This window comes from Trichoderma atroviride, chromosome 3 (genome assembly GCF_020647795.1).
Source record: "Trichoderma atroviride chromosome 3, complete sequence".
In the NCBI taxonomy this organism is placed as follows: Eukaryota; Fungi; Ascomycota; class Sordariomycetes; order Hypocreales; family Hypocreaceae; genus Trichoderma; species Trichoderma atroviride.
In genome coordinates, this window is record NC_089402.1 from 2,764,157 (window position 1) to 2,790,107 (window position 25,951).

The 25,951-nt window shown below is 48.8% G+C and overlaps 9 protein-coding genes across 11 annotated transcripts; 4 read left to right on the top strand and 5 right to left on the bottom strand.

Moving 5' to 3' along the window:
* Positions 1-55: 55 nt before the first annotated feature.
* Positions 56-3,281, bottom strand: TrAtP1_006143 (uncharacterized protein). 2 transcript variants are annotated; one of them, XM_066112998.1, is made up of 5 exons: positions 2,026-3,281; positions 1,203-1,949; positions 788-1,147; positions 382-716; positions 56-306 (listed from the first exon to the last, which is right to left on the bottom strand). In XM_066112998.1, exons 1-5 carry the CDS (start codon positions 2,145-2,147, stop codon positions 188-190), a joined length of 1,683 nt encoding a protein of 560 aa, XP_065969084.1. In that variant the 5' UTR covers positions 2,148-3,281; the 3' UTR covers positions 56-187. The 2 variants fall into 2 exon arrangements, with proteins under 2 accessions (XP_065969084.1, XP_065969085.1); XM_066112999.1 differs by having other exon boundaries at positions 1,203-3,281.
* A 1,651-nt stretch (positions 3,282-4,932) lies between these two features.
* TrAtP1_006145 (uncharacterized protein) lies at positions 4,933-5,463 on the top strand (the record flags this gene model as incomplete). The annotated part of the gene is made up of 2 exons (XM_014082787.2): positions 4,933-5,011; positions 5,087-5,463. 2 exons carry the CDS (start codon positions 4,933-4,935, stop codon positions 5,461-5,463), a joined length of 456 nt encoding a protein of 151 aa, XP_013938262.1.
* A 1,963-nt stretch (positions 5,464-7,426) lies between these two features.
* On the top strand, positions 7,427-7,948 carry TrAtP1_006146 (uncharacterized protein; the record flags this gene model as incomplete). Its single annotated transcript, XM_014082788.2, has 1 exon — positions 7,427-7,948. One exon carries the CDS (start codon positions 7,427-7,429, stop codon positions 7,946-7,948), a length of 522 nt encoding a protein of 173 aa, XP_013938263.2.
* Positions 7,949-8,439: 491 nt separating this feature from the next.
* On the bottom strand, positions 8,440-10,044 carry TrAtP1_006147 (uncharacterized protein; the record flags this gene model as incomplete). The annotated part of the gene is made up of 1 exon (XM_014082789.2): positions 8,440-10,044. One exon carries the CDS (start codon positions 10,042-10,044, stop codon positions 8,440-8,442), a length of 1,605 nt encoding a protein of 534 aa, XP_013938264.2.
* A 480-nt stretch (positions 10,045-10,524) lies between these two features.
* Positions 10,525-11,187, bottom strand: TrAtP1_006148 (uncharacterized protein). The gene is made up of 3 exons (XM_014082790.2): positions 10,978-11,187; positions 10,840-10,925; positions 10,525-10,767 (listed from the first exon to the last, which is right to left on the bottom strand). The coding sequence occupies exons 1-3, from the start codon at positions 11,105-11,107 to the stop codon at positions 10,723-10,725; spliced, it is 261 nt and encodes an 86-aa protein (XP_013938265.1). The 5' UTR covers positions 11,108-11,187; the 3' UTR covers positions 10,525-10,722.
* Positions 11,188-11,319: 132 nt separating this feature from the next.
* On the top strand, positions 11,320-13,146 carry TrAtP1_006149 (uncharacterized protein). The gene has a single exon (XM_066113000.1). The coding sequence runs from the start codon at positions 11,692-11,694 to the stop codon at positions 12,970-12,972; it is 1,281 nt and encodes a 426-aa protein (XP_065969086.1). The 5' UTR covers positions 11,320-11,691; the 3' UTR covers positions 12,973-13,146.
* A 221-nt stretch (positions 13,147-13,367) lies between these two features.
* On the top strand, positions 13,368-17,638 carry TrAtP1_006150 (uncharacterized protein). Its single transcript, XM_066113001.1, has 4 exons — positions 13,368-13,990; positions 14,049-14,211; positions 14,271-16,681; positions 16,749-17,638. Exons 1-4 carry the CDS (start codon positions 13,619-13,621, stop codon positions 17,421-17,423), a joined length of 3,621 nt encoding a protein of 1,206 aa, XP_065969087.1. The 5' UTR covers positions 13,368-13,618; the 3' UTR covers positions 17,424-17,638.
* Positions 17,639-17,795: 157 nt separating this feature from the next.
* On the bottom strand, positions 17,796-23,583 carry TrAtP1_006151 (uncharacterized protein; the record flags this gene model as incomplete). The annotated part of the gene is made up of 3 exons (XM_066113002.1): positions 17,796-18,807; positions 18,976-23,044; positions 23,100-23,583. The coding sequence occupies 3 exons, from the start codon at positions 23,581-23,583 to the stop codon at positions 17,796-17,798; spliced, it is 5,565 nt and encodes a 1,854-aa protein (XP_065969088.1).
* Positions 23,584-24,164: 581 nt separating this feature from the next.
* TrAtP1_006152 (uncharacterized protein) lies at positions 24,165-25,936 on the bottom strand. 2 transcript variants are annotated; one of them, XM_014082794.2, is made up of 6 exons: positions 25,575-25,936; positions 25,472-25,515; positions 25,245-25,397; positions 25,084-25,192; positions 24,793-25,024; positions 24,165-24,747 (listed from the first exon to the last, which is right to left on the bottom strand). In XM_014082794.2, exons 1-6 carry the CDS (start codon positions 25,639-25,641, stop codon positions 24,336-24,338), a joined length of 1,017 nt encoding a protein of 338 aa, XP_013938269.1. In that variant the 5' UTR covers positions 25,642-25,936; the 3' UTR covers positions 24,165-24,335. The 2 variants fall into 2 exon arrangements, with proteins under 2 accessions (XP_013938269.1, XP_065969089.1); XM_066113003.1 differs by having other exon boundaries at positions 25,245-25,515.
* Positions 25,937-25,951: the final 15 nt, after the last annotated feature.

Here is a 25,951-nt window from a genome sequence, read left to right on the forward strand (position 1 = left end):
GATTTATTCAGGGGTCTACATTAATATTAAATGAAAGGAACTTGTATGCGATTATGAGACTCTAGAATTATCAATTCTTGGCTTTGAAATAGTGTAAATCCAGATGCTCTATTTACTTGTTCCCTTGATGTTCATCTCTATTATAATTACATGCGTGTATAACTCCTAGTATTTCAACATACATCGCCTACTTGGAGAGTAAAGCGACCAAACATGGGTCATTTTCCATGGGCTGAAAGGAGTTGAAGGTGGATGGTGCCGATAGCATACTTGTAAGTATACTGTCCACCGATTGGAGATTCTTGGCTACACAAATGGACCAAAGTATTAGCCATATACTGCATTCAATACCACTATGATGGGGAATTAGATATTACGTACCTGCAGCCTGCCATCTCCTGCCGTAGTTCCAGGTGGCCTCGCGCAGCGTTTCTAATGCCGTGGTCCACTCCGCGTTATCCATGTCGCCATGGAAAGATATCAGCTCCAAAGTAGCACGATAGACGACATGGCTATACGATGGAGGAAAAGACAGCACGTTAATGTCAAAGTAGTGGTGATTTATTGTCCGTGATATGTCAACAATCATGCGGACTATAGTCTGGACAGCCAGAGACGATGCTACAGTGCAATGGGCTGGAAACCGTCCCACTTCGCCTTTACTTAGAGCTTCTGCCGTGACATACGGATGTCGAGTGTGAAGTAGGAGGAGGGACCTTTGGCCGTTGGATTTCCTCTTGTTAGTATTGCTTACAATGATATTGCGGACATGGAGGCGGTGACTTACACGAGCACTATAGCAGAAGGTTCACAGAAGCCACATTTAGCACCCTTGTTCAGATCGACAAGAGTGCGCATCAGGTCTTGGAGCTCAGCGTCTAGTTGAAACTTGTCATCACCCAGAAAATCTGACTCTGAAGCCATCGCCAAGCGTTGACGAAAGGAGATGGTCCGGTCAAACAGACGCCACGCCTCTGCTTGGTAGCCAAACCCACCAAGCGCTCTTTTGTCACGAGCAACACCATCTTCGCCAACTCCCGTGAATGAAGAATCGAGATCGGCGGCTTCAAAGGGAAGGTGCTTCGGCATTGATTCTTGGTAGTGTGCAAACGGCTTAGTCAATGTGGCCTCGGGCAGTAAAGTCGACCTAGCTCATGGGGTAAGTATGCGGCCAGGTTATATGCTCAAGATGATGTCCAAACCTATCGCGTATGACCAGTGCCCACCAAATGTTGCATCTCTCGGCTGTCTCGGTCCATTCGTCGCTGCTTTGAGGAATATCAGATGGGGGCTTTTCGTTGTGCAGGTCCATCCAATGACCCATGCGTACGCATAAGCCAATCGTCTTGTAGCATTCCTTGTGCATGCCAAAGCCATACTCGTAGCACGAAAGCAGAATCCCTGCCTGGATCATCTCCAGAGACGCATCTACAGTTGCATTCAAGTACCAGTAGATGGAGCGCACTGCTCTGTATAACGGTTCCTGTGCCGTGCTACTTGTGGGATAGTGGATTGATAGGAGAATGCACAACAGTAGAATCGCAAAATCCGGACGCTTCGTTTTGCTGAATTCCGTCAACCTGCGGTAGAACAGCTTCCGCGACATGATGGGCATCCATTTGTGGATGTTGTCAAAGTAACAATGAGATGCCCCGTATATCTCTCCCGGGTGCGACTGAAGGAGTTGGTAGACTTCATCACCCACGTCCAGCGTTGTGGCCACTGCCTCGAGACGCGAAACGAAGTCTGCACAGTCGTCAGTCGAGCCCAGCCGACTTATTCGCTCAGCAGACGACGCACTGGCATCCAAAGGAGTCGAATTAGAGATTTTGGACGTTCCAGGAATGAGCAGTCCCTCAAACGTCTTTAGTCTTTTCCGCAGCTGGCGGAACTCCTCTAACATGGGCACAGTATCGGCGTCTTCCTCGTATATGCATTGTATATGCAGCCTGAAACGATGAGCCTGGATCTAGCACCGCATCAGGAGGCTAGAATCGGGCGCGATTCTAAACTCTAGCTACTCACTTTTGACACTGGAGGCACTTGGGCAGCGCCTTGTCGCACTTCTTTTTCTTCCGCCGGCAAGACAGACAGACATTGTCTGCTCGCGATGTGGGTCTTTCGGCATTCAAAGGAGTGGAAGCCATGGCTGCAGATCAAAGGCTCTGAACAGTTGAATCACAGCGACAGGACAAGTGCGCAGAGCACAAAGTGTTCGATCAGAAGCAAGCCATGAGTGAGCGCTTCTGTACCCCGTACGGAGTATTATTGCGATCCATATCGGACTTTGGGGAGATTGGCGGCTTTGGCCATGATTAGTTGGCGGCCGCGGTCGGCCGCCATAGCCAAGCCCACATTTGCTTATGCGAGCAACCTGGGAGGCTGAGCTGATGCGATGCTGATGCCGATGATTTTGGATAATATTGCCTAGAGAGTTTGCAAGTCGATTTGACCTGGCTTATAAATCTGGGAGTGTGACTCTTTCATTTGAGAAGAGACGTGTATGCTATAAGTGGTCGATACACTCATAGAGCGTTCCATCTCCGCCAAGTCCGCATGAATGCGATGCTTATGAGCTGGCTTCATACGTTTGACATGAACGAAAAAAGAATATAAGTCTGTGGATTTGACATGTTCATTAATCATGCAACAATTGAATCGCAAGCTCTGGGACCAACCGCTTCCAACCGCCTTGGCCGATTTCATCCTGATGCATCCTTTCAGCGCACGATTTCCCACCAAGCGGTGCGTCCTGAAGAGTCACTTTGGCTCGCGACAGTGTCATGCAGTTGGTCTAGTGGCGCAATGGCAGCGCGTTGCTTTCCGGTGGCAGAGGTTCCAGGTTCGAGCCCTGGCTGGATCGTGCTTCATATTCATTTTTTGCTGTAAAGGCCTCCGGTCCTTGAATCGAGGACGAAGGATGCTTTTTTTGCGTGCATGTGAAGGAGGGAAGACTTTAACTTGTTGTGGAAAGCAGAGCGAGGCCATGTTCTGCAAGTGTTGAATTTGGCAGATGCAGGCCCTGTACTTTACCGATGTAAGAAACACCGTCTTCTTCAAAAGCGAGAAGAAGCTATTTGCTATCAAGCGATCGATTAAAACTAAGAAAAGAAAAAGAAAAACCAGGGAGCATGGGTTTGTTTCGTCGTCCTCTCTTATTGTCATGTCTACACATCTCCCTATTGTTGGCCATTTGGAACCTTGGTTGCTGAAATCCCGCTACTACCTTGGGTGCCTGCATTTGCTCTACCAGAACTGCTAGCTATTCGTCTGTTGGGAGTTGCTCCATCGTCCCAGAAAAGAATCTCTTCTGTAAATGCAGTGGAACTCCTGTTGGGAGACAAGCGTGAATGACTCAGCCTGGAGCCAAACAGGTGTGGTGATATCGAAGCTCGATGAGGTGTTACAGCACATCATGTCACAACCTTGGACCGGCATCTGGCTCCTCCACGGCAGCTCAGCATCCCGCATAGTGCGGCTTGTGTCGCAGTCAATCAAGTTTGGCCTATGAGACACCAACGGGTCCGAATACGCGCGCCCTATGGCTGCAACCCCTGCGTGGCCGCAACTTGGGTATCAAACCTGATGCCAAACCAGCCAATGGAGCCTGTGTACCCAAGGCTTCTCACAGCCCAGAATAAGAATACTGTCACGACGTCGCACGCCAAAGAAGAGCCAACACAGCGTGCGAAGCGCCAAAGAAGCTCGTTGATCTGAAAATAGCATACGCCGTGATTCCATCTTCATGAAGCATCCGCCAATGTTTACATGTAATACCGGTCTTTTTTTCTTCCTGCTTACTTGTACATGGTTGACGAATTCCACAGGAACGCGGCTAGACCAAGCCACTGCACGCCGTCATAGGTGCGTAGGCACATGGATGATGGCGCTATTCCACGCTGTAGAAGAAGACGGAATCGCTCAGCCACCCCGGCCAATCAGGGCTTGCGCGTAGATGAATCGCCAGTCCTTCTTTTTCGCAGTGGATGCTGCCCTCGCGCAAGACTCCACGAGACGAGCAATTAGCAGGGCATTAGCAAATTTTTCTGCAGCCGGCGAGGCGAGGTGGTAATGGGTGCATCATCAGTGCGGAGAGCCATCGGTACTGTCTGATCATCTGCCACTTTTCGGCTGCGATTAGCTGCTGGGGCTGAGGACGAGGATCGGTGCTGGCGGGTACTTGCGCGATACCTGGCGGGCGATGATCGTGAAACAGGCCGCCGGCGCTTAAATTCCTTTGTGCTGCGAGTTCTTGCGAGGTCCTGTAGCGGTTGGTGACGTAGCGACAAGCCACGGCGAATGACATCACGCCCTTGACTGCAGCTCTTGCTTGGCCAAGGAATGGTTGGATGGCCGCTGTTCAAGGTGCGAGACAGACTCAAAGAGAGCCTTGGATCCGTACTATTAAAGCCTGCGCTTCTCTTGTCTGTGTCTTGCGCTCTTCTTCTTGTCGCATCTCCATCTTCGTCTCTTCGCATCGACTCCCTCCGCAACCGCATCTGCATCGCCTAAAAGAGAGCTCCATCAGCTGCAGCGTAGCATCGCCATCCATCCCCAACAACCACAGCAGTCTTTGCAAAAGTCGGCGCATCGCATCGCAGCCCAACTAGCCCGAATTCGAACCCCCCTTGGCCAAGTGCTCTTCGGTGACTGGACAGCCACCACACGCCATCCTTAGTCGACACACCTTTGAGCCAGCCAGCTCCGCATCTTTAACCACCTAATTCGACGCCACCCGCTTTCGCTGAGACGCTCCAGGCAGCTCGGCCACTGATAAAAACCCGTCTCTCCTCCCGCCTCCAGGCCTTTGTCGGTTTCTTTCGATAGCAATAGAATTCTTTAGCGATATCCGGCGCTTTGTCTCGTCGAGAAGACAGTCATCTCAAATATCATCAGAAAAAAAAGGGCAGCTTGCCGTCAACACCACCCAACATGGCTCTCGGAATGATTACCATCATCCACATTGTCCTTGCCGTCCTCGTAATCATCGAGCTGGGCATTACAGGATACCGTAAGTCTCATCGTGCAGCTGCATCTTTACAATCTTAATCTTCTTCTGTTCACAACTAACATGTCTTCTTCACAGTTGTTAACAAGACAGACGGCTGGCTCGCCTCATCGCCCGCCACATATGCATTCCTGCTGTTCGACTCAATCTGGAGTTTGTTCGTTCTCATCTATCTGGCCATTACGCCCATCTACCTTGCTCGCCTCTACCACGCTCTTGGCGCCTTTGTCCTTCTGGTCCTTACGACGATTTTCTGGTTTGCAGGTGCCATTGCCTTTGCGTGCTTCGTTGGCGCGCCAGCCTGCCACGGAAACGGCTGGTGCCAGACCAATGAAGCCGGCGTTGCCTTTGCATTCTTCTTGTGGGCTGGCTTCCTGGCGCTCACCGTTCTTGAGGGCTTGACTACCATGAGGGGCCATGCGCGGGCTGACAAGACCACCCCCTCCAACGTCTAAGTGGCAAGTGGACGCTGATTTGTATGCGACAACGATGCGACAAGCGAAACGATGCAATGAGATGCGATGGATGATGTGTCGATGTGGGTTTGCGGGACCCAGGCTGATTTTTGGTTTATGCTTATTGCGTGGGATTGGAGGGATGATACCCTAATGCTACCTTGATTCCTGATTTCATGAGTGGTTATTACTATTTGATAGGTTGATGTTTGGATTTCTTTTTGCCCGAGGCACTTGGAGACAGGCATGTCAAAACGGCGACAGTATGATTTAAGTACAAGTATGATTTAAGTATGAAATAAAGTATGAATTCATGAGGCATAAGACGATTACTTGCTGCATACTGTGACGGCCTTGTGCAAACAAAAAAGCCAGTGATGCTGATACTAAGCACCTCAGTAAAGCTTTGCTCATCGACGATGAATCTCTTGTTTATTCCTTGACTGGAACTGCTGTCTGTTCTGCGGAATCTCGCATGGCATCATCAGCCGATTTTTGCTCGGGTCTGTGCTGATGCCGCCGCGTCGGTCCCTGAGTGCCGACCCCACCTAAAGCGGAGCGGTGACGGGACGGGATCATTGATGTGTTCTCAGAGGGGCAAATATACTTGTACGTGGACAGGAAACAAGTCAAAAAGCGATTAATTGGCGAGGGGGGGCTTGATAAGCGTTTGTGCGATGGCGAGCATTGGCGGCGAAACACGTGGCAGAGGCTGCTGGTCAACAGCACTTTACTGTAATTGCTGAAAGAAGACTTGATCTATTGCTGATGAGAGCGGTGTGTGCTATGTTGTTGCATAATCGCTGCTGCATTAGCTTCGTGCGTGTCTAAGGCTGATTGAAGCTCATCGATGGCAGGTTTTTTTTTTTACTCTTGATTCTTCCCACTTTTGTTTCTTAAACCCGAAAAGGCTCCAAAGGAGGTATAAATGATTAATAGAAACTAGAGAGCTTCTCGTGACAGCTTTTCATTAATTTAGCCCCCCACCATCATCTTTCAGTGGCTGGTGGCTGACCTTTATTCTTTCCAGCCACCCAGTTAAACCACGTTGTTTAAGCCACAGGTAAAATACCCCTGGCAAGCCATCAGCCTCTCGAAGAACAAAACAGGGCCCAGCCACTTTTTTTTTGCCAAGCAAGTGAAAATGCACCCCTGCTTTCTAGGTCTCCACCCCGTTGCCTGGGTACTAACAACTATTTTCTTTGTGTGTTGCGCTTTTTGTTGTCAGTAAGCTGTATGTAAGGTACAAGGCGAAAAAAGAGCTTCTCAGTCATCCGTGTGCAACCATCTCTTGAAACTAGCTTTTAACCATTCCTTGGCTTCTTTGTCTTGTTCAAATCCAATCCGGCTAAAAGAAAAGCGCGCAAAAAAAAAAATCCTTTGTTGACCTCCAATAGGTAATCTAGAAGCTTTGGTTTCCCCGTATAATGTTTAGCTCTCTGTCTCTCCCCAACCACCTCGATATTTTTCTTCTAGCTGAACAATCCCTGAGCGCCTTGCGCATACTCGCTATTGGCCCCCCCCTTCATCTGCAGCTCATCTTGATGGGATTGAACATTACAGTAGCTTCTATATAATAAAGCGGAGTTGAGGCGCATATCGCCCACGTTTTTTCTTTCGCGCTTCTTACCCTTTTTTCCCCTTCATCCACTTTCTCTCTTTGAGGCACGTCATTGGCAGTGATACAAAGGCACGACATATCGTGATCTCTTTGAAAGCTTGATTGCTAGCTGTAGCATCTTGAATTTACCACTGCCAGATTCTTTGCGCCTGAGGTTCCATATCGTCGCATCGTCGCCTGTCGCATCTTGCGACAGCCCCCCCCATCGCCCAAGATGCTTTTCGGACTCATCTTCATATGCACTCGCATCTCGCAGATTATCACTCTGGTAAGCTTGGATCCCCCTCCTCTCATGGCTTTTGCGCCTCGATACTGATTTCTCTTAGATACCCCCCCGTTGGCATGCTCAGCTGGTTCGTCAAGAAATTCAACGACGCAAACATCCTCACTCCCGACGACATCCTCGTGCTCTTCATCGTCACCGTCCTCGCGCTCGGCTGGGCCCTCCTCACGCTGCTCTACTACTCGCGATCCTCCCACAACGGCATGTTCATCTCCTTTGTCGACCTGTGCTTCCTCGGCGGCCTCATCGCCGGCATCGTCTACCTGCGCAAGATCCAGTACGCCGACTGCCAGGACCCGTCCGTCGACAGCATCTGGTACAACCACATCCACAACGTCGGCATCCCGGGCTACTCGTGGCCCGTCCGCAAGCCGTGCGCCATGCTCAAGGCCTCGTGGGCGTTTGCCATTATGAACACCGTCTTCTTTGCCGTCACGGCGCTGGCGGGCTGGAGCCACGGGGACAGCGTCGTTGTCGAGGAGCGCGTTGTGCGCCATCGCAGTTCGCATCATAGCCATCGTCGTCGTCGAAGCCGTTCCAACTCGCAGAGCTACTACTCTTCGCGCCGAGGATACGTATAAATGGAAAATGGAAAAAAAGGGGGAGGGGAATTTTGGCTTTTTTCTTTCTTTCTCGGATTTAGAGAGAATGTGGCAAACATGCGATTTACTTGGACGACGGCTGGACGATTAGATGACTGGCGGATTAAATGAATTTTATACTTCTTCTATGAGCGAGGGCTGGGCAAAAAATCAGTTTGGCGCAGCGCTGATGATTAATGACTTGGAAAGGGCGGCATGATTGCCTGAATAATACTCTTCTTCTGTACGGGGTACATTTGATGGACATCTTTTTTTCTGCGCAAGCTCGCGTTGGCGATATATACTATATTCCTTGTTCATGATTTGTATATACTGTGAGGGCTATCTAGGTAACGCCTATGATGATATCTAACAGCATTTCTATGCTATGAATGAATGGTTGATGCCTCAGATTCCTTGTTTGCTTTATTCCCGCAGTGTTCTTTCATGTAGTTGTCATCTTTGTGGTATCTTGACACCCAGCAGCCACATTAGTGCTTTTCCGACTCTTCGCCGACGTGGTAGCCCCTTGCAATTCCACTCCGTCCCTCCTCTATCACTGTGCTGGCTTCATTATCAAAATCACTGCCTAGTCCCTGCCACGTCCGCTGTGTTCTGAGATACTCCGCTCCAGGGCTGGCTACGCCGTTGATGCTTGCCAGTTCGCCCACCGTCCTCTTGATCACGGCGTCTGATGACCGCTGTTCGCTACTACCGTTAATCGTTTGTGCCTTAGTATTCGAGCTGCCGGCAGTGAGTCGCATTGGTCTACTGTGGCTGACGAGTTTTCCCGTTCTCAAGTCGAAGATTGGGGGTAGTGATTCCTCTCCATCCACGCCATCTACAACACTTTCTTCTGTTGTCTCGTCCGCTTCATTCTTCTCTTCCTTTGTTTCCTCCTCCTTCTTTGCGCTGCTATCCGGTGCCTCCAGTGTCAGCTTTTCAATGCCTCCCCACCATTCCCCGCCCCATATTCTCTCTTCTTCGCTCATCAAAGCGACTTCCATCTCAAACGGTGTGATAACAGGTCGCCAGTAGCCCACGTCGTCTTCAATGAGGCCGCTTTCCCAGCATCCCACGACAACCCAACCCTCAATCTCAGCAAAGTTGGCCAGCTTGGCGGGATTCAGCTTGCCTACGACAACGGTATAGCTCTTCTTTCCGGCAGCGGCGATTTTCTTTCGTAGTAGTTCGATTGATGAGAGGTAGTTGGACACGGATAGCGTGTTTACGAGAATGCCGACGACGCCTGCCGAGGCAAGAGTGAGCACGCGAGCAAAGCGACGGCGCAAAAGCCCTGCTGTTCGGAAGGTTGGGTTATCGAGGGTGGGAGAAGTCGGCGAAGGTACGGAGAGGACATGCAGAGAAGCGAATCGGGATTGGAGGGCGAGGAGTAGAGACGCAGGCGGATCTGAAATGTGGAATAGTGAATGCGACTTTAGCAGCTCTTCGTCTATTGAGACGCCGGCTATTCTTCTGTTTGGTATTATTCCGGCAGGGTCTCTGACCACTTCTGTCGCTATTACGTTGCTGTACCCCAAGTCTCTGAGGGCCTTTGTTATCGATTCCACATGGTCCTGATATACCAGATCTGCCATGATTACGGCCTTTGTATCCTTATCGGCAAACTCTTTTGTGAACTGCGCAACCACCGCATCGTGGTCCAACTCATGCGATGTGTATACATATATGACAGGCAATCGACTCGTCGGGCTCAGGCACGTTCTTCCGTAGTGGACCACGACATCCGAATTCGCGTGCTCGGCCGCAATCTCGTCGACGCAGCAGGCGCTGTAGCTCGTGTCTGCCAAGATGCATATTCTCCAATCCGTGACTCCTTCTTGCGTGCCTGTGTCTGCGAGCTCCTGTTTCAGCACTTCGACCACTCTCGGTGCGTCCACTAGCATGTGATCCGGGAACTGAAGCGCCACTCTTTTCCATCCGCCTTGGAGGATCTCTGCCGCAGTGCGCGGAATCTCGTAGGTCGTTCTGAGCGCATCGGGAGAGAGCGTTGATTTGGTCTCGGTTTGCGCCGGGATTTCGAGGATGTGGTCGTCTGGAGTGGACAGCACGGGCGCTGAAGCGAGCTCACTCATGATTGCTTATTTATCTGTTTTATGCAAGCTAATAGCATCCAAGCCTAGCGATTCTGCCTTGACACAGAGCTCAAGACTTGTAGGACGAATAGCTGAAAAGAAATTTTAGAATCTCAGGTCATCACAAATAGCTGCTAGCACAAAAAGTTGGAGGGGCAATCGGCCCTGTGCAATGGTGGGGTAAGCGTGCCAAATTGGCCGTCAGTTAGCAGAAGGGCGGGTGTAAATTAGGCACTGCGATTTCTTACCTAGACTTTCGTATCAAAGACGCTTGTTAAACCATTCCCTCAATTCTATTCATGTGCAAGGCCAGGTATGTCAAACATTGAGCATGATTTACTAAGTAGCATGTCTGGACTCGCTATACTGTCTACTTGTCTTCTACCCCATGTCACAATAAGCAAAAGTTGAGATACATCTCATTTTTAGATGCTGAAGCAGTGTTGTGAGACTTGTTCCATCTAAATTAGTAACAGAAATGTCCTCTTATATGATCTAAATCTATATATAAAGCCCACAAACTCGGTAAAAAGACGCCTATCTAAGCACAAAACATGTGCAAATGCGTTGAGAGTGCTGCGCTGCCAAAATGTGACCGTGTCGTTTTCTAGTGTTATGCAGGGAAGGAGCTGAACTCCGCGCTACATCCAAGAAAAATCCACTGAATACCAGCTTGTCTCACTGGGTTCCAACGGGTATCTGGCAAAGGATACCCTGGTCGGCCTGCATCCATACACGAATCCATCAGCAATCATCTTCCTTCATAATTATGGAAGTTAATCTTGGAATACTTACAACGGGAGCAACGCAGCACAGGGGGTCTAGGCCCACGGCAGCACAGGCGTTCTGGAAAGACAGGCCATCAAAAATGGCCGATTTGGCTGTTTAAATCAGTAAACAAAAGATTCATATTTGAATATTTCAAGTACATACGAGCTTCGCAGTTCTGACCAATAACACCGAAAACATCGGTAACACAACAGAGAGGGTTTGAATAAATGCCAGTAGGGCAGACAGCGGCGAGAGCGCCGGTAGCGAAGAGAGCAACGATGGAGAACTGCATTTTGTAGGTAGTGGTAATGTTGATTTACAACAAGATGACGGTAAACGTGGAAGTGTGGTGATGATTGCTGTGAAAGAAGCTGATGAGGATGATAAAAGTTGAACTGAAGTCGGGAGAGATGGTCGGCTTTATACTTGGTTTCCCTAAGATTTTTGAGCCTGGTTATGGTCTCCCCTATTTTTTTTCTTTTTAATTTATCTATTCTATTTCCTGTTATTTTCTTCCAATATCATGACCCTGCTGAGCCGACTGTATGCAGGGAGAGAGAAAGAGCCCACCACAGCCTCGCTCACGCTGCATAATAAAAGGGATAGGTAGGAAGATTGAATCTAGTGCGGCCTAGATGTCTTACATCCTAGTCTTTTGATCATTTGTCAAGTTGTCTGAGTAAGTTGTCTGAGTAAGTCGTACAAAGCCTAAGAACGTCATGCGCCCCAAGCAATTGACCGCGCTGCACCATTACATCACTTGGTGTCGTACACTAGGTAAATTATAAAGTGGTGTGTAATTCCTACATCTTTCCGTGTCTTTACTTCCCTTAATTCTTCTACAGCATTTGCCCGAAACGTCAAGAAGGTGTTACAATGGCAGATGAAGAAACCAAAGGCCATTCAAGCCACTTCCTTGAAAACAAGACCATAGTGATTGCTGGGGCAGGTCTCGCTGGCTCTGCATTTGTTGTTGGCCTCCAAAAGCTCTGGAACCCAAAACTCAACCCGCCAACTATTATCATCTTTGAGCGCGATGCGCCCGAAATCGCTGATCAGAGGGAGACTTACACTTTGTCTCTGACAGGATTTGACAATTCAGGTGGCCTTGTTGCGTTGAAGAACCTCGGTTTACTTGATCATGCGCTGGAACACGCCATATCTGGGCTTGACGGAGCCGGTGCTTTCAAGATATGGGATTCAAGCTGGAACGAGCAAGTTGCTTTCCGTAGGAAACCAGCTGCAGGCATCCCGTCGACAAGCGTTCGAATTGCGCGAAAAGATATCCGTCAAGTTCTTCATGATGCATTCGATCTTGGCAATCAGTGTAGCATCCACTGGGATTCGAAATGCATATCCACTACCCAGCTCCCGGACGGTCGCCTAAGAGTGAGAGTTGTTCAAGGAGAAAATGCCCACGAGATCGAACAAGAGTGTGACCTCCTCATAGCCGCCGACGGAGCTAATAGTAAGCTGCGACAGAGCCTTCGTCCAGGCGACACGTTGTGTCATGGTGGTGCGGTTCTCCGAGGAGGAGTAGCCAGATTCGAAGAAGCTCTTCCAAAGCTACCAGGGGAGGATTGGGGGTTTGTTGTCTCTCGCACCGGCGTCTCGGCCTTCTTCGCTCCAGTCGACAAGCACAGAATCTTCTGGGCCGTGGGTCGGAATGAAGATCAGGTGTGCAATCTGGATCGCAGCTCGCCAACTCAGCTGCAAGCAGTCATAGAGCAGAGTCTCGATCTTGGATCACATATCGCTGAGCCCTTTCGAAGCATAGTCAGGCGAACCGATCCCGAGACAGCTTTGCTCTTGAATTCACGAGACAAGCTGCCGTTTGCTCATGACAGCATATCCAAAGTACCGGCTGTATTCCTCGGAGATAGCAATCATGCCCTCAGCGCATTTGCAGGCATTGGCGGCAACCTGGCATTAGTGGACGGATGGGATTTGGCAGACCAGATTTGCAAGCATAGCAGCCTGGAAGACGCCGTCAAGGTGTACGACAGCCTCAGCGTACCAAGAGCGATGCGGGATGTCAAGCGATCCAGACGACTAGTAAAAGGTGCTCACGACACTGGTTTGCACTATTACCTGCTTTTGTGCATGTTGTTTGTTGGCAAGTTTGTGAGATGGGCCTTGAATAAGATGGGCCGCTGAGTTGTAGAAGCCGCAGTTACGGAGTACATGAGACGGAGACGCGGAGAATTATGGAGAAGCGGCAGTTTGAAGACCCAGATTTATGCGGAGACTAGAACGATGACAGCTGAATTGTAAATAACAATGTGCACAGAAGATGCCAGATGACTTGTTGGCATTATACTTCAGAACGACAGATTTTGCTAATTTTACAACTATTTCTAGAAAAATGTTGACTGAATAAGAGGACGAATGGGGTTCCGTAGGAGCCAAGAAGGTTCAATAGGGACCTAAGCACAGCGGGCCGTTAAGCTGATACAGTGCTGATAGCCAGTGTATCCACCCATCGCACACCCACTTAACGCGAGATACGCCAGTTCGCAGCACTTTAGCGACTCGAGACGCGATCGCGACGCGGTGCATTTGCAATCTGCATGCATGGGTTCTCTCCTACCCATGTCTCGCTCCCAGTCGCCGCCGCCTGGCTGCTCAGCGTCTTGGTTTTAGAATTGCCGCCTGCGATTGTGCGTTTGTTTTCATCATTGCCCGTTCGTTGTATGCCACGCTCTGCCCAGCTCCAATCAGCCAGCAATCCACCATTCACCGGAATATTCAATCGCCTCCTGTCTCTACGCCGTCGTGAGCTGCCGTCTGTGCTCGAGCCGCAATGCCAGGTGACAAGGCAGCGAGCGCTGCTCGCACGCCAGCAAAGGCCACCCGGCCAGCTGCCGCAGCCTCTGCGACCAAGCAGAAATCGATAATGTCGTTCTTCCAGAAGTCTTCGCCCGTTTCGAGCTCGCCCGCAACTCGCGAACAGGTCTCGTCCGACATCCTATACTCCTCCCCTCTGAAAGAGACCAAAGCCAACTCGCTGCCAAAGACAAAGTTCTTTGCCGAGCTCTCCACTCCGGTGCCTTCTAGCGATGCCCTGGAGCCCACCAGCTCGCAAGAGAATATGGAATCGACCGTCAAGCGGTCCAAAGTCAAGTTTGCCGAAGCGCCGGAGAGCTCAGTAGCCCCCAGCAGCCCAATTCGAAAGGTTTGTATCGCCTCATCTCCAATATTTTGGTCTCTACATGCTGACTGGCGCTTTGCAGGGGAAAAGGGCTGTCAATTATGCCGAGTCCTCAGATGAAGATGATGAGCCTTTTGCCTATGGAGCGGCTTCACAAACTCGGAGGCGTGGTAGAGTCACACGCAACGTTGTCAATGACGAAGACGACTACGGTGGAAGCGATACCGCCGAGCAAGAGGATGAAGGTTCGTTCCACAATCTGCATCATCACCACATATAAGCACGTGGCTGACAAAGTCTGTAGATGACATTGACGACTTTGTTGTATCCGACGATTCAGACGGAGAGGCCTCTCGGCCGAAGAAAAGGAAGCGTCCGTCAAAACCTCAATCAGCACGCAAGCGCACAAACGTCTCGTCTCCTATCCAGGAGGACACAGAAGACTATCTCGCAGCTCTTGGCGATATAGACATGGAGGATGAAGATATGCCTACCGAGTCTACGGCCAAGCAATGGTCTTATGATCCAGAATCTACTGAAAAGCAGCCTGTCGTAAGGCCAATTGACCGTGTCAGCACAAAAGACCCCAAGGTGAAGGAGAAAGCATATATGAAGGAGCCCGGCGAGCGGTATCCCTGGCTGGCGACCATCAGAGACAAAGATAAGCGCTTGCCTGATGACCCTGACTATGATCCGCGAACTCTCTTCATCCCTCCAGGTGCGTGGAATAAGTTTTCACCATTTGAGAAACAGTACTGGGAGATCAAGCAAAATCTCTGGGACACCATCGTCTTTTTCAAAAAGGGCAAGTTCTATGAACTCTATGAAAAAGATGCAACCATTGGTCACCAAGAATTCGACTTCAAGATGACCGATAGAGTCAACATGCGCATGGTTGGCGTCCCAGAGGGTTCTTTGGACCACTGGGTCAACCAATTCATTGCCAAACAATACAAAGTTGCTCGTGTTGAGCAGATGGAGACCAATCTTGGCAAAGAGATGCGAGAACGGGAAGACAAGAGTGGTAAAAAAGCGGATAAGGTCATCTCTCGAAAGCTAGGATGTGTTTTAACTGCCGGTACCTTGGTTGATGGCAGCATGCTCCAGGACGACATGGCTGCGTATTGTGTCTCTATCAAAGAATCTATTGTGGATGATTTGCCAGCGTTTGGTATTGCCTTTACGGATACTGCAACTGGTCGATTCTTCCTCTCTGGGTTTGTCGATGATGTCGATCGGACCAAATTCGAGACTCTCATTGCTCAAATTGGCCCCCGAGAACTTTTGCTGGAAAAGTCTGGACTAGCAACAAAAACTCTTCGCATCCTCAAAAACAACACCTCCCCTACCACTATTTGGACGAATCTAAAACCCGGAACAGAGTTTTGGGATGCGGACACTTCTCGAAAAGAATTGTCCTGCGCCAAATACTTTGTCAAAGGAGAAGATGAGGAAGAAGTATGGCCGGAAGCGCTCCAGGAACTCAGAGATGATGATCTTGTCATGTCTGCTGTTGGCGGTCTGACTTCGTATCTCCGATTCCTCAAACTAGAAGGTCCCTTGTTATCACAAGGAAGTTTCGAAATCTACAAGCCTATCCAGAAAAACAGCACTCTTGTTTTGGATGGCCAGACATTGACAAACCTTGAACTGTTTTCCAACACTGTTAATGGCAATACCGATGGCACGCTGTTTGGTCTGCTCAATAAGTGCATAACTCCGTTTGGCAAGCGTCTATTCCGCCAGTGGGTTGCCCATCCACTGTGTAATATCGATCGTATCAACGAGCGCTTAGATGCTGTTGAGCTGCTGAATGATGATCCTTCCGTCCGCGAGCAGTTTGCTTCGCAGCTGGTCAAGATGCCTGACCTTGAGCGTCTGATTTCACGCATCCATGCTGGTGCTTGCAAGCCAGAAGATTTTGTTCGTGTTCTTGAAGGTTTCGAGCAAATTGAGTATACGATGACTCTTGCTGCTGCCTTCAAAGGTGGAAATGGCTTGATCGACAGGCTCATTTCATCCATGCCCAACTTGGAAGAACCGCTGGCGTACTGGAGCACGGCATTTAACCGACAGAGGGTTAAAGAAGAGAAGCTGATGATCCCAGAGAGCGGTATCGATGAAGATTTTGACGCTAGCGCGGCTCGAATCCAGGAGATCAAAGACCAGCTAAACGATCTATTAATAGAGAAGAAGGGGGAGCTCAAGTGCAAAACGCTCAAATATACAGATGTTGGAAAGGAAATCTACCAGATAGAAGCCCCGAAAGCTGCCAAGATTCCTTCCAGCTGGCGTCAAATGTCTGCAACAAAGGACGTCAAGCGATGGTATTTTCCTCAACTCACTGCGTTGGTTCGAGAGCTGCAAGAAGCCGAGGAAACCCACTCCCAGCTGATTCGAGAAATTGCGTCACGCTTCTGCCGGAAATTCGATGCTGACTACGAGACTTGGCTCAAGTCAATTCAAATTGTCGCCCAGCTTGACTGTCTTGTGAGTCTTGCCAAGGCATCGTCTTCACTCGGAGAGCCAAGCTGCAGACCTCAGTTCGTCGAGGAAGAGCGTAGCGTGATGGACTTTGAGGAACTGAGACATCCTTGCATGATTAACACCGTGGACGACTTTATTCCGAATAACATCAAGCTCGGCGGTGACCAGGCCAAGATTAACCTTCTTACTGGTGCCAACGCGGCTGGTAAGTCTACGGTTCTCAGAATGGTAAGTCTTCTTCATTAACGCTCACCTGAATGCTTTCCTGTGCGTACCAATTCTGACATTCTCACAGACTTGCATTGCCGTTATCATGGCTCAAGTTGGCTGTTTTGTCCCGGCCAAGTCGGCTCGTCTCACTCCTGTTGATCGAATCATGTCTCGCCTGGGAGCCAACGACAATATTTTTGCCGCGCAATCCACCTTCTTCGTGGAGCTCTCTGAAACCAAAAAGATTCTCTCCGAGGCCACGCCCCGCTCCCTCGTGATTCTTGATGAGCTTGGCCGAGGAACGAGCTCATACGATGGTGTAGCTGTCGCGCAAGCTGTGCTGCATCATGTGGCGACTCATATCGGCTGTATCGGTTTCTTCGCAACACACTACCACTCTCTTGCTACTGAATTTGAGAATCACCCAGAGATTCGTGCTCGTCGCATGCAAATTCATGTTGATGACGAAGAGCGTAGAATCACGTTCTTGTATAAGCTCGAAGACGGGGTTGCAGAGGGTAGTTTCGGTATGCATTGTGCCGCCATGTGTGGCATCTCAGACCGCGTCATTAAGAGAGCTGAAGTGGCAGCCAAGGAATGGGAACATACCAGCCGACTAAAAGACAGCTTGGACAAGGCCAAGACAGGATGCTACATTCCCTTGGGCATTCTCAGCGATATCGGTTCCTTGCTAGGGAACAAGGGCGACGTTGGGGTGGAGGGAGTAGACGTTTTGCTCAAAGCCATTGAAAGCTTGTAAAATCTTTGCACTTTCTAGCATTGCGGCATTTAGAGCGGTACATTCATCCCAGAGTTTCGGACTGGTGTATATAGGCCATTGTTCTATGGATTTGTGGATCATCAGCAAGAGGATATAAAAAGTCGGGGCGTACAGGGCGCATAGATGCATCATGAAAGTAGCAACAAAGACACAAGATACGTATTTTTCTCTATGAATGGAATAATGATCAAAGTAGCTGCAAGAATCCATGTTTGTGACAAACCAATCAATCCAAAACTGTGCTGTAATTTAATAAACATATAACATTTCCATCTCAAGTAATACAATGAACACATCGAGGACAAAATGCAAAACCATTCAACCAGAATTCAAAACCATACAACCAAAACACTACTCCTTAGTAGTCTTTTGCCGCTTCCTCGTCGATCGTCGAGTGACAACTCCCCCCTCTTGACCTTGCGGCTCGTCTTTGTTCAATAAAGCTGCTTGCGACTTCGCTTTCTTCGGCATCCTCTTCTTCACTGGCCGAGGCACAGCTGCTGTGTCAACATTGAGAGCAGTTTTCTGCCTTTTCTTCGCAGTAGTAGCTTTAGCCTTTCTCTTTCTCTTCCCATTAGTGTCCTTGTCCGACTCTACTCCCTCGACATCATCATCTGAGTACTGGACATTGTTCCCCTGGCGATATGTCGGATCTGGCGCAGTAGTAACTTTACGCTTTCTCTTTCTCTTCCCGTTAGTGTCCTTGTCCGACTCTATATCGTCCATATTCTCGTCATCTGAGTACTGGACGTCATCTTGCCGATATGTCGGATCCGGCATCTTCTTCTTCACTGGTCGAGGCCCTGTTGCTTTCTCAACATTGGCAGGCTCAACATTGGCAGGCTCGACATTAGCAGTGATTTTCCGCACTTTCTTCGCCATAGTCGTTTTACGCTTTCTCTTTCTCTTGCCATTGTCATCCTTGTCCGATTCCACGTCATCCACATCCTCCTCATCCGAGTATTGGACATCACCCCCCTGGCGATATGTCGGATCCGACACCGGTTTCAGTTGAAACTGCTGGCGAGCTCTCCCAGCAGCAGGAACATCGAGTACATCGGGTGCTTCCCAGCCGTTCGGTAAAGGAGCCGGCCCTCTGAATGCCGGCCAGGGGATGTTCCACCAGGCACTGTTGCTTTCATTGTTTGGATCTGACCGCCAGTAGGTGCCGTTGGCGTTTGTGGCGTTGAGGGGGGTAAATTGTGCGCGCATACACGGGGTATCGCCGCAGGAACCTTTTGCGGAGAGTGGAAAGGGGCTTTGGCATGAGGTTTGCTGGGATCCAGCCGCTGCGGTTGGGGAGTCTTTCAATTGAGCCGATTCCACGGCGGATGCCACAGCATCGGCCAGGGTCGTGATGAAGCTAGAAGAAGATTTATTGATTAGCAAGATGTGAAAATAATAATAAGGTGTTAACAAGTGATGTAAGGGGAAGCTCTCTCATACCTCAATTTCATTCTTTCTTCCGAGCGGGGACCTGTCTCGTTTGTGGTTCTTGGGAGCTTTGCGGAAACACTTTGAGCAGTAATACTCTTCCGACGGCACAAAATCCGGGTCATTGGGAAGTATCTTACTCCAATCAGGTGATGGTAAGCGTTGAGGAAGCCTGGAACGTCGGCCATCTTCGTCAATCTCGCTATCGTCGTCATCGTCGTCGTCGCTCTCAGCCTGATAGTTGCGATCGTCCTCTCTTGTGCGCTTTCTCCCTCTCGGCTTTCGGCGTTTTGACTTTGAAGGGTCTGATAAAAGCTCCTCTTCGTCAATCTCGCTGTCATCATCGTCATCTCTCTCAGCCTGGTAGTTGCGGTCGCCCTCTCTTGTGCGTGTCCTTCCTCTTGGCTTTCGGCGTTTCGATTTTGAGGGATCGGACAAAAGCTCGTCTTCAGACTCTCCGTCGGCAGAGTCATGTGCGTCTTTGTCATTGTCCTCGCCAAAAACCGATCCGTTGTCTGAACCGGCTTCTGAAGAGCTGGAACTTACAAAGAGAGGAGATTCAGCGCCAGTTTCAAATTCAGGCTCCTTTTCGTTTTCTTCCGCTGGCTGAGCCGGGCTTGGCTGCCGAGTTGGACTAATACTCAAAGACTTTCGTTGCAGTGTGTTATCAGGGGCTTCCGTAGAAGGTCTAAGAGATTGTTCGTCATCTGGAGTGTCAGAAATACTTTGGCGGAGAATGGTTCTGAGAGTTTCTTGGCTATGACGATAAGTGTCTGAGCCAGGAATCGGAAGCTGAGGAGCATCTTGACTAGCTGCTGTCTCTTGAACTGTTTCTTCCAGTACGGTGCTAGTGTTTTCAGCTGAAGAATCCGCCATCTCTTGATCATGTTTTGTCGCCTGGGACCCTGTTACTGGTTCATTTTGGCTTGGCTGTTCATCCTCATCACGATCTAGGCCTCCGTCTTTTCCATTTTGTCCTTGCTCTTCTTCATAGGCAAGAGCGGCTGTGTTTATCTGGAATCGAAGATTATTCTGTTGCTGCTTGAAAGCTGCCTCTTCTGGATCTTCGAGCATGCTTATCGCCTTCGGGTTCCCTCTGTAGCAGGCAATCATATGATCTTTGTTCCGATTCCAATCCACCTGAGTCTCTGTATTTCTGAACTCTTCACCACAATAGAGACAAAATCGACCAGACAAGGCACTAAAGCCCCTGCATCTTTTCTGATGTTGGTCGCGTCCATTCTGTGGCAAACGAGACATGTTAAATCCGCAGCCAGAACAGTGAGGGCCGTTTGTGTCATCCGCATTATGCGAGCAATGGGATAACTGTCCGTTGGATTTGCCGCTCTTGTGGGCTTCTGCTGCGCTTGGCCAGACGGATTTGCCGCAGACGGTACAGAATGTGCAGTTTGCGCCATTGAAAATGCCCGGCAAACAGTGAGCGTAGTGGTATATTCGTTCAATGTTGTTGTAGTAGGTTCTGTTACGGCCACAACGATCACAGAATCCCCAAATTTTGTCACTTGGAGCTTCTGGGGAAATGTGTGTCTCGCAAACTGCATGTCCAGACGCCAAAGCCAAGGCTGAACGCCCAAGGCACTTTTGGACCCTTCTGAGCGGTATGGAGATGGTTCCTTCCTTGTCAAATCGCCGGATTGCTGCTTGGCTGACTCCGAGTGCTTCCATGAGCTCATCTTTATGCTTCTCTCTGATATGAAGATTAATTCTTGCCGTGTCCCAGTGTTCGTATAGCGTTTCGTCACACCACATACACTTCCGTGCTGTATGGCATGACTTTAGATGCTTCCTCATGGCATCTTCGTCATTCAGTGTGTAGGCGAAAGTGCAGCCATCATACGGACATCTCAATGCCCGATTTAAGCAGAGGTTTCGTAAGTCCCAAGTGACCCGTTGGAGCTCTCCTTGCTCTGTGGGTGTCAATATGGCTTTGCTCACCAGAGGCATTCGAGGTCCTGTACGGAGCATGGGTTCCAAGGGTGGTGCGTTTGTTGGAATTTGAATACCTGAGTTGGCCGGCCAAGGGACCAATCCGTAACGATCGAAGATGCTGGGCTGTGTTGCGTATGTCTTTTGCCGATTTTCACTTTCGCTTGCTGCTTTTGTCTTGCGAGACTGAAGTTGAGCCCAGTCTAACTGGGTAGTTTCCACAGGCTCATCGTCTTCTAATGATGCCATTGTATGATCTGAATCAAGCGATTCGGGAGTAACGCTGTCTGGGATTACTTCCGCCTCCTCAGCCCAGCTGACCTTCTTTTGCTGCTTCGTAGCTTGAAGCTCTGCCATGCGTCCATATCGCGGGCCCCAGACGCAAGTCTTTTGGCCCTCAGCTCCCCAATTCCAGTTCCACTTCCCAGAATACATGATTCTGACGGTTGCTTTAGGGGTAGCAATTCTGGCGCGAATTTTGAACCACTCTTCGTCTGTGGTGTTGGATCCGATGAACAAACACGGAGCATTTTCCTCGCCAAGTATAGACCCATACTCTGGTAAAGGCTGAATGCTTATAAAGGATTTACCATTCTTCACACGCATGACGTGGCTTTGCGCATATCCTGTGAGTTGCATGAGCTCAAACACTCGGTTCCTAAATTCTTCCACCGTGGAAGATAACGGAGGTATCTGAACGCAGGATTCGGCTTCACTGTGTCCATTAGGCTCTACAATAGAGAGAGAAGTGGTGTCTTCCTCCCACTCTGGATATAGAAGGGCAAAAGCACCTCCATCAGCAAAGAAATCGGATAAGACAGAAGCATTGTTAGTCTTGGAATTCTCAGAGCCGTCATCATGCAGCTGAATAGAATAAGGCTTCTGGTTCCTGTTGGTCTCTGGTCCGAATGTATCGCCGCCGTGCAGCAAGCGGACATGTCGCAGACGCTGCGTTTCTTCACCAAAAGCGCACGACATTATCTGCTGGATGATTTCAAGTGCCTCGCCGATGTTGTCTTTGCTGCGCGAGATGCGTCCTAGGCGACTGTCGTTGTTGTAATAGCTCGGCAGAAAAAAGGCAATATCGTTTTTGTCATCAAGTCTCGTGCATCTCAGTTCCAACGTATCTTCGCCGAGGAAGCTAGACACTTTATTCATGTCCGAATTCTTGATTGCTGGAAACCCATATTCTGGAGAGGTGCTGTAGCCAATACTCGGGTGGTACATGTGGAAAAGAGCGTGATGAAATGGGCCCGGAGGAGGGCCCAATACAACTTCAAAGGCTGCTCTGACATAAGCGCTGTATTGATCGAAATTCCAACTGTTCACTTTTCCTCGAGATGTAGGGAAATAGTCAGGCGTCGGAAACTCCAGGTAACAACATGACATGGGACCAGTTGACTCTGGAGCTGGCTCTAGAGCATCACCATCATGATGATTCCATATGACTCTGGAGACTTCGCAGGTCAATTGTGCCTCGCTAGGCTCCCAGTGGTCAGGAAAATCTTCATCTCCCAACTTGATGAAGAATGAAGGTTGTAATGTGAGATCCTGTTTAGAGATGTATTTCAGAGATGCGCTGCCGGCGTTCAAAGGAAAAGTGTCGGAAATATCGTGGACGAAGCTGCCATTCTTGGCAAAATGCAGAATGTAAAATGTTGTTGTATCCTGAGGTCCGAGGGATAGCAATCTCCTAATGGCTTCCTCATATGTCGGTTGACTTCCTGGGACAAAAGCCACAGATCCCTGGTAGCCATAAAGAGTTATGAAGTTGTCCCGCTCAGAGTCTGGAAGTACACGTGCAGAATCTCCATTACATTCAGCGTCACCTTTTTCATCGCCTCCTGCTTCATTGTCGCCTGCTTCATCGTCGCTTGCCGTATCGCTGTCAACTTTGTCATTTACTTTGCTTGTTTGACGGCTTTGTGCCTTCTTCGCTTTGCCTTCTTTTGCGTCAACATCTTCACTGCCATCTCCACTGCTGCTTGCGACGTAGCTGTCGTCACCATCATCTTCTTCCCAGTCGCTGTTATCGCCAGGAAGTTCCCAATCGTTATCCTCGTCTAATTCACCTCCTCTAAGGCGCAACATTGTATTTTCGCTCTCTTGCTTAAGTATGCCTCTCTGAAGCGGTGCATAGCTGAAAATGTCGGCGAAGAGACTCGATAGCAGTTTTTGCGGTAGCTGGGTGGTTAGAGGATGTGACTGATCTTCTTTCTCTAACCGAATGTTAGCGAGTAACGTATTAAGTAGATATAGAAATATTAAACTCACTTAGAAGACTCTCGCCTCCCCAATTACGTTGCTTGTGTGCTGTTAAGAACTGTAGAGGCCGATCACCGACACTTTGCGGAGAATCTGGCTCTCGAATCTCCATTTTATAGGTCATGTCGGTCAATGAGAAGTCGATTGGCTCAATGGGAAGTCCAAAATACAACATCGTCAATTTTGTGATGATTTCAGGTGCAGCATCTTGAAGTCTTGTCTGTAGCAGTGCGTTGAATCGAGCTGTGTTATCGTCTTGTATAGCCTTCAAGACTTTGGACGCAGATAGCATGAATAGACGGATCTCATGTTGTGTGAACTTAGAGGCTAAAATTTCACCAATCGGCGTATCTTCATCTGCAAAGAGATGTTCAAACATCCGATACGTGACACTCCACCTCTCGTCACTAGGTGAAACGCCGAGATCGATCCGCTCCTGGGCCTCGCTCTCGGTGACAGTCGAAGTCCATTTAGTGTCGCCACTTGTATCCATGTCGTATTGGTGCTCAAGTGGAAGGCCACGGCTTGCTTGTCGTAGCGATTGACGAAATTATATCAAGACAGTAGAGAATGAAGAGTTGCGCAATTTGCTGTCAACGACTGCGCAAAGGTATTAATGTAAGTAAGACGAACAGCGCTCATGAAAATGAAAAGGCAAGTAGAGCGTATTATACAAGAAAAGATCGAAAAGCCGTTATAATATTGCCAAAAAAAAAAAGGTGATTTAATATTCATTTAGACAACAACTTCAAGTAATATATGTCCAACTATAGATCCAGTGGCCTTGAGCACAAATGCCGACGTCTCAAAGCAATTGCGAAGAACATCTCAAAGGGTCTTTGTTTAGCCTCGGACGCATGCTGTTTGACTGTGATAACTCTACAATTGGCATGCTTTGTCTATAAAGACTCGATAAATACAAATTTTTAGATAGGTGTCGCCTTATGTTGTACCTTCATCCACGCTTTTGCTTCTTTCATCGGCCTCGCATTGGGCGATTTTTGTCGGCTTCACTAATTGGCACCTACGTGCACATAGAATCTCTTTATTTACTTGGCCAACGCACGGATGTTTGAGAACCTTTATATTATTTTTGGTCGTTTTCGAGACGTTGATATCTCCGATAAACATACATAAAGGCTTTTATCGCCATTTTCCTTTGTAGTAAAACAAGGCGACTTACACACATCTCCGCAAAAGCCAGTTTACAAAAGCGGCGAATCTCAACTGATGCCTGCCAACGCTTTAGATTGTGTAACTCCCTGCAATCTCTTCCAGCTTTTCCTGAAAGTCCGAAAAATAATTAATCGCTTGGATTATTTTGCCCTCGCTCGTTCCGAAGCCGCTTCTAGTGAAGGCAAGCCTCCAGGAGCTCTCATTTTCCAGAATAGTGGAATATTTCGTTGGATCCAAGTTCTCTGGGGGCTGTGTGACTGCAAAATACTCTCCCAAACTGTTTTTCACGGCAGTAGCATCAAGACGAGATAATTCACTCAACAAGATGGGTGAAATGGTTACATGATGAACGCCTGCAAGTTGCAAGACTTCTTCAACAGACGTAAGAGATGCAGCAAGGACCCGGGTGCGTTGATTGTTGGCATCGTAATAGGCCTGTGCTTCACGGCAGAAAGAAAAGGCCTTGTGAAGATCAATGTACCTACAAAGAGTTAGTTTATTCAAAGAGAAGCATTAAAACACATACCCCGTCTCAAAATGCACTTTCAGCTCGTTGATATACGGAGCAATGTACGTGCAATTTGCATCGGATGCAAGTGCTGCTTGCTCCATGCAGAACATGGTTGTCGCGAGAGTGGCTATCCCTTCTGCTTCCAACGCACGACATGCGCTTAGACCTTCCCAGGTAGCAGGTATCTTTATGCAGATACGCTTGATGTCGAAATTAGGTGCCAGTGCTTGAAATATGGCAATTATCCCTTTGTGTGAATGTGAGCTTTGATCTTTCTTCGCCACGTTTCTGAAGATTCGTACATACTTTTGGCATTATTCACAGTACCCGTTTGTGAGTATGAGAGCTTCGGGTTTGTCTGCACATGCAGATATCCTGTAACATGAGGAGCAATCAACAGCTGCAATTTGACCATCTGAGACCATTAGCATAAGCATCTAACGCTCGTAGGGTAGAGTTTTGCTCACCATAACTTCGACGACGAATTCCTTCAAGGCTACTTGGCCTCGGATCTCGCCCAGGTTGCCCATGGACTGGTCAATGCTTTCTCTTATCAACGACTCATGATATAGGCCAATTCCACTCGCGGAAAGCTTGGTGATCTCAAAGTATGCGATAGCCTATTGTACATGTGAGTGCATGTAGGTGGTTAGTGGCAAATTACGGGATAGATGGCATGGGCTTCATTGGCTACCTGGTTTGAAGTGCAATCAACGAAAGGTCCCAGGGTTTTGGCCACTTGAGAGTTGTATAAGCCATAAGTCAGGTCTATCATCAAGTTCAACTGTTTTTCGTACCTTCGCTGTCCAGTGTATCGCAGTCGACAACGCTCCGTTGTCGGAGAGCATCCAGTAGAGACGGCATTTTTGTGAGTGGCCGCTGAAACAGTTTCCAAAAGAGACTGGGCGGAGTAAAAATAATCAGAATTGTAATTCGGAAGCAGAATCTTCAAGCAATGATAATACTCGGTTTAGACAATGCTGAGTTGAATGAGGAGTACCGCTATTGCCGTAGGCAGCAGTATTTCACCACACTTTGATGAGGGCGTCGCTTTCAACAATATGAACAAAGCTTAATATGGAACTTCAAAAAGTATAAAGCTATATCAAAAATACTAATAAAAGAACTTTTCTCAAATTTTGAAGTATTTATAATCCCATCAACTGATAATTGC